Consider the following 9,119-nt stretch of genomic DNA (forward strand, 5'->3'; position numbering starts at 1 on the left):
ATGCTGGTGTCATGAGAAAACCTCATTACGCCAGCACTGGTCATTTTTTTTGTTGTTTTGTTTTCACTTACACAAAAATGATTTGCTTCTTTCTAGGCAAGCTTTTCTGCTCTCCTCCCTTTACTCTGCATGGAGCTTAGGTTTGAGTACGCACACATATGTTCAGATACTGTGTGTGTTATGTATATTTGTGTGGGTGTGTGTGGATGACTGCGCAGTGCACACATTCATGCATGACTGCCCGTGTGCTGTCTTGTGTGCAGTCATGTGTGCAGGCAAACGCACATGTACAAACACAAGCGTATACACGGAGACAAGCGCATGCATATTCACCTTTCATCTGCGATTCATACTCAGCCAGGCTCCCCTTCTCCCGCCTCAGCTTTCCGTGTGAAGTCATCATCTTCGATCCCCTGACCCTCGTCTGTCACTGAGACGCTCCTTCCCGATAGCTTCTCGGAGCCTCGCAGTCCTTCCCCCTTTCTGAAACCTTGTAACCTCAGCTTCTGCTCTTGATCAGTAGCCTGTGACCTTTCACCCTTGACCCCTTGGCCTCACTGCTCTACAGCTGAGTGCAGTGCATCGGCATCAGTGTCGATTGGCTGCTCTTGGCGGGGATGTGAGTCAGGTCGATGCGTCCATGGAATCCCCTGGGTTTCCGATGTGAACGGTGATCCATAGGTGAGCTGGCCTGAGCAGCGGGCAGGGGAGAAAAAAAAAGATAGAAGTACAATGAGATTGGATATGGATGAGGAAAAAGGCAGCAGGAACAGATTTATGGAGGCCGCAATGAGAGAGTGAACGAATGAGAGGAAGTGGACACATGAGGGCAGGGTGACAAGACAGAAAGGGACAGTGACACCAGAGATGGAGATATAATAGGAGGGGTGGAGAGACAGGGGTGGTGCAGAGAATGGACAGTAAGAGGGCAGAGTGATGGGGATGTGAAGGATTAAGGACTGGGGTGGGAGGGAGATGAGAGGTGATGAGTAACACCAATAATGAAGGACAGTCGTAGCCTCGAGGTTGGTTGTTGGGGATGTCCGTGAAGGTAATAGGCAAGGAAATACCTCCAGTGATTCAGTGATTTTTTTTTCTTTTCCAGAAGCGCATATATATAAATGCTGGTTAGAGAACAACCACACACTGGTCTATGTTTTTTTTCAATCACCTGTGGTTTGCTGATCTATTAATGACTTGTCATTCTTGGTTTGAGGGTTGGTTTGTGTTAAGAGGTGACCCCACTAACACAGCAAAGTCAGTGTATGTGCTACTCAGGCTGAGAAGAACATCACCCATCAGGTAAAAGACATAAAAATCTGTTGCGAGATCCCCTAATTCTGCTCCTCAACTTTAATCCGAGACAACTTTATTTATGAAGCACTATAGAGAACATTAGTTCAAGTTATACCCATTATAGTATTGTATACTTGTTATACCCATCTACAGGCATTGGTGAAACAAGAGGCCACCTTCAAGATGAAAAGGGATGCTAACATGTAAGAGACAAAAAACTGCAGTTCCTAAAAATGGCCAGTAGAGGCCGACTCCAGAAGTGAGTCAATTCCCATTCCCATTTTAAATTTCCCAACAGTTGGGCATTATTCACAGTCTCCTCTGAAAAAGCAAGTACACACTTACTGCTTCCATAGAAATTAAGCGTAACTTATGGGTAACTACTTAAGAGTGAGTAGCAGCCAGGTGGTGATAATCAAATGTACTTCATTAATTGATCAGTAGCCTGCTTGAGCACCTCTATAAAACCAGACGTTCTGGCAGTTTTCTGGTCCGGAGCATCCAGGTGTGTGTTCACACAATGTCGCAATCTTCCCAGGAGTGGGTAGTCCAATAAATCCAACCCAAGGTCAGACTGTGCAGAGCTCACACAAACTGCAAAAAACCCAAGAGCCACATCTCAGACAGTACAGGCATCAGACAGCATGTTAAATGAGAGTGCATGGAAACACAGCCTAGGTTTACAAAGTTGTATCTGAGCAAACAACATGAAGAAACCACAAGACTTCTGTAATAACGTCTTCTGGACAGACCAGACCAAAGTGGAGATGACTGGCCACAAAGCACAGCAACAACCAAACACAGCTTAACAGCGCAAACACCTCATCTCAGACATTGCTTATGAGTCAAAACGTAGCGCTTCCAGTTGATTTTAGGTGGAAACTCTGAGAATAGCCTGTTTCAGACAACATTATGTGTTCAGCATAAGTTACCGTGGTGATTTAGCCAGATGAAAAAGTTAGCCACTTCTCGGACACGGAAAACTTTGACTTTAAGTTCGACATAGCTAAAGCTCGACTGAAACTGGGCGATGCAACAGGACGATGATCCCAGCTAATCTAGAAACGAATAGCAGAAAAAGAAAAGAAATAAGGGGCTATCATCCTGGCTAGTGGCATCTCTGAAACAACTGCAATTATGCACTAATAAACTATGTTTAAACTACTAGCATTTCTGACGCAGACGAACAAGAGCAGCAACATACAAATGTCCCGACGTGCACATCCCCAGCCTAAATATAGTTACTACTTCTTCCAAAATACTAAGACAGCGCCCTGAGTTTCATAAAAGGACTTCATGAAACAACAGTGGCTACATCCATCACATATATACAGTCTATGTTTGCTAATGATTTCTACTGTGCAAACAGGTGGTGTCTATTCCCTACCTCAGTGTATTCAGTTAGTGGGCAGGTTATTCATTGGTTGAACCTCGTAATATCACACTGGGTTGGGTTTTAAAAATGGCTACAAGCTGGTTTCTCCAACACAGAATAACCTTTTAAGCTTGGTAACTGGGTGAGGTTTTTTTTTTTAACTTAAATCATCTTCTGGTCTAGTGCTCTTAATATTTAAACATTTTTACCATTCACTGTGTAATATAAGGTCTGGTTATCTTTTGTTTGTAGTCAAATCATAGTGCTGTGACGTGTCATGTTCACAAGTTCACAATGTAAATATATTGTGCCTATGCATAACTAAACATACAGAGAAGAGAAGCCAACAGGAAAGAGACCAGGAGGAAATAACATATTTAGAGAATGCAAAGTGCGCTTGATTTTCTGTACTTTGAGGACGACTTTCAAGTCCTTCGAGGCTGTCAATGAAAATCAGTTTCTTACTCATCTCTCACTTTTAACTTCAACACACATGCAAGGAAGCACACACACACCCATATATACAGAGGCAGCTTCACCCCCCACATCCTGTGTCAGTTTCTCAACAGGTTTCAGAACCCTGTGAAGAATACAAAAAAAATCCTTCAGTGGAAATTGTTCCTCAATCCGCCACAAGCAATCAATTGTGTTCAGTTCACAAAAGTAACTGAAGTTAAAAGACACCAGGTGGTTTAATGCAGTTTCATTTATACTGCAAAGTTAATACTGTTGATGCAGGTAGATTGTACGGCAGTACGGCACACTCAAGGAGATAAAAAACAAACAAGAAAACTGGCCTGGCATCTCTTCAATGCCATCTTAACGACTGTTGTCAGACCTGTGCTTTCATTTCCTCCAAAAACAGTGCACTGAATGTGATCCAGACATAGTCAGTCATGGTTTCAAGTGGAGAGTAAATCTGGAAGCAGAGCGAGCGAACGCGAAGAGAAAATCTGCAAATGAGACTCCGAGGGTCCCGAGACCTCTGGAGGCACAGGAAGCCTTCACCAGCGTGCGACCTTAATCTGCACAGAACAAAGCCACTGTAAATGATCTGAGGAGGAGAGAGGAGGGGATGTGAGGGATTCAGCAAAAGACAAGGGAAAACAGTGGGGGTGGGTGGCGGCCGGGACAGAGAGACAGAGGTTAGAGGGGAGCAGTGTTTCATACTTAAAGTCAAGGTCACTGAATGAAAGAGGTCACGTGGTGCACGTGGTGAATATAAAGAAGACTGACGACAGGGCAGGATAAATGTGGTAGCGTGTCTTAGAGCTTTACTGCCATCGAGGGGGTTTCCTGCTAATGTCAGTTAAAGGAAAAAAGAAAAAGGGACACTAAGCAGAATCGATACAAGGATGATATTGTGTTAGATGTTATGCTGATACTGCACGGGGATTTCCTGACACTACTGTTAGCCAGCAACGATTTGCTATGTTGACCGTGTTACTGTGCAGAACTTTATGTTGTGCTGTCTAATTGCAAATTGTAAGACTTCTCACAGCTGCCTCAGAGGAAAACCATCCCAAAACCCCCTGAACTCAGGACATAGCCAAACCGTAAAAACAAACAAAAAAAATCATAAAAACAAAAACATATGGGTGTCAGCCAGCGGGACCCTCGGCCAGATGATCTAACTTCCCGAAAAGCTGACTTTTGGGAACTATTAGGCTTCCGCTCAACAGCACTGCAGACACAGGTGCTGAAGCAGCGTCGTCACCACAGATGAATGCTGAAAATCATGAATGCATGATCATGCCAAACACGATTATATGCTAATGTATGCTCCAGCTGTGCATTGACTGATGTGAAAGCCCAAGTCAGACAGAGTCAGGTGTGACACCGATCAATTGACGTGCTGATTGGAGAGCCTCCTTTAGATGCAATCAGGACCTGGGACAGGATGGAGCTGGTTGCAGCTTATACTGCAGGAGGAGTGAGTAGGATAAACACCGGCTAACAACAATGTTACATTACATGGCTTACAAAAAAAAGAAAAGTATAGACCCATACTGTGTCTGACACGTCATATTATAGTGCAATGTAAATAAAGCATACTGATGAAACAGAATTTGCATAAATGATCAACAATCTGGACCTGTGGATGGAAAAATATAGCTGCATCATGTATTTTTAAGCATATATTGTTCCACACATAGGGAGGTAACCTAAATGAGGGATCACACCTTCGGCCAATTCTGTTTACTCATCATGATAAGTACTTATCAGGACATGATCATAAATGTTTAATGGTCTAGACGAAACCCTGATGATGTAATCAGAGTTATCTAAAGAGAAAGTGCATGCCACACATCGTGGGTGTGAAATTTTAAAATAAATAAATAAATAAAACTTCTGTAGTGGGCAGAAAGAGACTGAATAAAACCCGCTGTCCAGTCACGTTATGGTTCATGAAGAGCTTTCTCATATAACCAGCTGAATGTGTAGATATCTTAGAAGTTGGCTGCTTCCGTTTTGACCGCTGTTTCTAAAAGTCGTCTGGTTTGAGTATCCCAGTTTTGTGAAAATGCAACACTGACTTCCTGTAGTAACTCTTACAGTGAGTTTTTGTAGCCTTTTTTTTTTAAATTTTCACCTTTGTGACTACAAATCACAGCTGGAGGTTGACACATGCTAAAAGCCAACAGCAACTTCAACAGGTTTTACATTTAACCAAAGTAGATGAACTGAAAACTACACTTCCTTTATTGTCCACTTGATGCTGGCTCCAAAACTGAGTCACGTCCCATTTGCTCCATTGTTAAAATGTCCAGCTTAAGCCTAGATTAAAAAAATATAACAAAACAAAACAAAAGTTTTGCCTTCATCGTTAACCAAGGTATGGTGGACAATGTTACCCATACTAGTGAGCTGTAAAATTAGAAATGCGTCTACTTTTGCTGGCAGGTTGCTTGACCTCTGTTGATTCCTGAACTCAACCAGCCTCAACCATGTTTGTGTTGTTGGTGCCACTTGGCGGATTTTTTAAGAAAATTATCTGATCAATAATATGGCCTGCTGTGTGGTGCGGAGTTTCTTGCCCAAAAAGTTAATGATTCAGTTTTAGTGAGTGAAATCCTACGTAGTATTAATTAGCAGGTTTTCAACCTGATGCACCTTGCTAAGCTTGCTAGCATTAACTAATAACTTAGCACTTAGAACTCCCTTCCAGATATGGTTATATGGATCTACAAAATCCCCCTGCACAGCACAGCAGAAGGTAAAATGCTAACGTTGAGGTTTCAAGCTACGGAGTCTAAAACCCAAGTGATGATATTGTGGCTACATCCATCTTTGATATACAGTTTTTTTGCTTAGACTCTACAAAAGAACAGTATTAGTGAATGGCTGAGTGTGACTTGCAGTGTAAAATGATTTGAGTCATCAAGATAACTAGAAAGGTAGTGGGTATCAACCGATTTTCAACTGCTGGAAGTTACCTTATTTGTCAGCCAACTGGCTGCATGACGGTAATTCTGAAACCACAGTATACAGCCAACGTGACTGCATCACAACAAAAGGTAGCACAAACTCATACCGACTCCAGGCCCATAACTTATTTTGAATCTGCCATGAGATTTAGGACGCTATATTCGCCATGCAAAGTAGCCAAAATCCAGGTTTGTTTGCTTCTTGCCAGAGTTTCTATACACTCCTGTGTACCCTGTGAAGTGCTGCTTGTGCAGAAACTTCCACAGCAAACAGGAAACTGCATAATAGTATGCTACCACAGGTTTTTTTCCTCTCACAACCATCTGTAGAGAATTACTCTGATACCTGAAAATCTCACCAAAATTTTTTAGCAGCAGCTTAATCCTGGCTCGCGTCACTGTCAAAAACACACAGCACAGGGTCAGCTAGTTTCAAGGTGGTAGAGGAGAACCACACAGAATTCATCCCATAAAAGAAAGTGCGGCCAGCAGTCCACTAAGTACCGCACAGAGCAAAAAGATTTGCATTTGCAAAAGGACATACATTTTTTTCTGGCAGTAGCACAGTAGCCATATTATACACATGGCAGGCGCCTTTTAGATTCTGGCATGATACCTAATTGCAAAAGCACTGAGAGTAACTGTGAAACAGACAGGGCTACAAAACCAAAGCCAAGGGGCACAGAAAGATTTCCACTCATGTCCTGCCACAGCTGACTTTAATGCAGAAGATCATTTACAGGCAATGTTTGTGGAATGCATACCTGTAGATCCCGTCAGATATCAAAAACAGAAAAAAAAAGGTGAAATGAAACAGTTGGGCAGTGTGAGGGGGTGGAAGGCTGTCAGGCCACATCCGCTCCTCAGGCACAGCTGAAACTGCCTGAGCACAGCGCTGAAACCTTCTCTAAGTGAGATAATTAATCAGCACTTTAGGTTTAGTTCTACTGATATTTTTGCTCCTCGGGTCTACAGTACTGAAAGAGAAAATCTCACTGCTGTAATATGAAATCAGGGACATTTACACAAATATCTCCAACTGCTACTAAATCTAACTACAGTTTTTTTTAAGATATGCATATATATTAATAGTAAGCATATTTGAGGCCACTTTCCATTTCCATTGTTCTACATTTACGGAAACAAAACTACTTTTGACTCCACCATCTTTCAGCCAGACCTGCTATTACAAATTTGAAGTTATGGTCATAAAATAGTTATAAAGCAGGTCCACCCTACCTGACATACATTCACCTATATTGAATTGGTTACAGCATATGACTGCATCAATAGATAGAAAGTAAAATTACTGTTAAATTGTTCTGCATCCTTTGGGTTAAAATGACTGTGACCTAAAGACTGTGACCACATGTGGTTTCAAATTCTGTGGAAAAAGTGTCACGCCTGATTTCCTGTAATGTCACTTAAGTGTCCGGCACAGCTCATTGGCAAATCAACACATGAGGGAAGTGGGGTAGGTCAAAATTAGCACCACGTTATGCATGTGCAAGCACAGCAAACACGCTTGAAGCACACCACTGTCTGTGCAGTTGTTTTGATGCAGTGAAAGCAAGGACGCTCGTGTTGCCATCTGAGGTCAGGGATTTGCATCTTAGATCAGGCCAACCTGTGAGCCGGAAGGGCTACGATTTCAATCAACGTGAGAATTTCAAGTTTTATCGTGATCACAGTGCAACAATGTCGCTCTCGAATCTGCTGCTCCTCCTGGGTTTAACTAAAGGTAAACTCATCAAATAAGAAAACAAAACACACCAATCGGCTTCCTACATAAGCTTTTGAGCTTGCTGTGTCTGTACTCGAGCTGCTGTCTTACATTACCATCACAATCTTTGTTGTTGCACTGTGAACCAACAGCACAAAGGGAGCGCTACTTTGCAGATGCCTCTGAGAAGCTTGTTTATCTGCGTGCCTTAATAACATAACATGAAAATAGCTGTGAACTCCTTATAGGTGAGAAGCCCAGCAGGTGGGATTTAAGGTTCCACAGCTCCATCAGCACTGGTGTTTTTTTGTTTTTAACAGTGGCTGTAAATCACCCCATATGGTCAAGGCACAGTGGCAGGGCTCCACACAATGGCCACATAAACACCTCAGCATAATTACACAAGCACGCAAACACACACACTCTCTCTCACACACACTCACACTCATATACAGAGCATCAACAGTGAAAATGGTGCACACTGTATTACATAATTGATACTCCTCTAACAGCCAGTAGCTCAATTTGTCCACTTACAAACCCCCCAAGAGGACACAGTGTCCATTTAAGACACCAAACTATATATAAACACACAGACATATTCACTTCAGTCACGCATGCACATGCTCACACACACAGGTTGTTTCTGGATTTATGAGCAGCATGACAGCCGTACATACCTCACTTTGTGGTCCTCTTCGGTCTCTTTCTATGTGTTCCTCAGCTCTCCACCTCTCTTTACATCCTTCGCTCTCTTTCTACCACAGACACACACACACATACACACACACACACAGACAGTGTGTTTGAATCTGACAGATTTCTCTCAGCTCAGTACTCTCCACCCTCTCTCTCTATTTCTCAGGGACACACACACACAAACTCGCTCACTCAAAAAACAGCCCTCCCTCTCTCCCGCCTTTCTTTCTTCCTTCCCTCTCCTGCCAAATAGCCTCTCCTCTCGCTCACTCACTCGCGCCAGAGCTGCCTCTCTCCTCCCCACTCCCTCCCTCTCCGCCATGCGAAGCAGCGCAAAAAGCCACGCCCCCGCGCTCTCTCCTCTCCTCTGGGCGGCTATAAATACCGCTGCTGCTATGAATATACCGTCTTTCTCCCTCAGCATCCCTCGCTCCTGCTCTCTCTCCCCCTGCATCCATCCTTCCCCCTCACCTACACTGCACTACCCTGCAACCCCCACCAATCTTTTTCTAAATGTTTCCTAATGACCTTGTATTATTTTCCCTTGCAGCACACGACAGCATCCTTTTATCCCCCCCCCCCCCCCCCCCCCCACACA

At 43.3% G+C, this 9,119-nt stretch overlaps 1 protein-coding gene across 2 annotated transcripts in view; it reads right to left on the reverse strand.

Annotated features, from left to right (window-relative positions):
- The window catches only part of LOC146364292 (SLIT-ROBO Rho GTPase-activating protein 3-like), a 33,506-nt gene extending 24,728 nt beyond the window's left edge, over window positions 1-8,778 (reverse strand). The window contains exons 1-2 of one of the 2 annotated variants that reach the window (XM_084916568.1): window positions 8,503-8,778; window positions 334-691 (exon numbers count right to left, since the gene is read on the reverse strand). In XM_084916568.1, the coding sequence (XP_084772694.1) occupies window positions 334-403 (70 nt within the window). In that variant the 5' untranslated portion in view covers window positions 404-691; window positions 8,503-8,778. The remainder of the gene's footprint in view (window positions 1-333; window positions 692-8,502) is intronic. The other variant, XM_084916569.1, reaches the window with a different exon arrangement.
- Between the last annotated feature and the right edge of the window lie 341 nt (window positions 8,779-9,119).

Source organism: Perissodus microlepis, chromosome 20, assembly GCF_051167445.1.
Source record: "Perissodus microlepis isolate ML-2025 ecotype Zambia chromosome 20, ASM5116744v1, whole genome shotgun sequence".
NCBI classification, from domain to species: Eukaryota; Metazoa; Chordata; class Actinopteri; order Cichliformes; family Cichlidae; genus Perissodus; species Perissodus microlepis.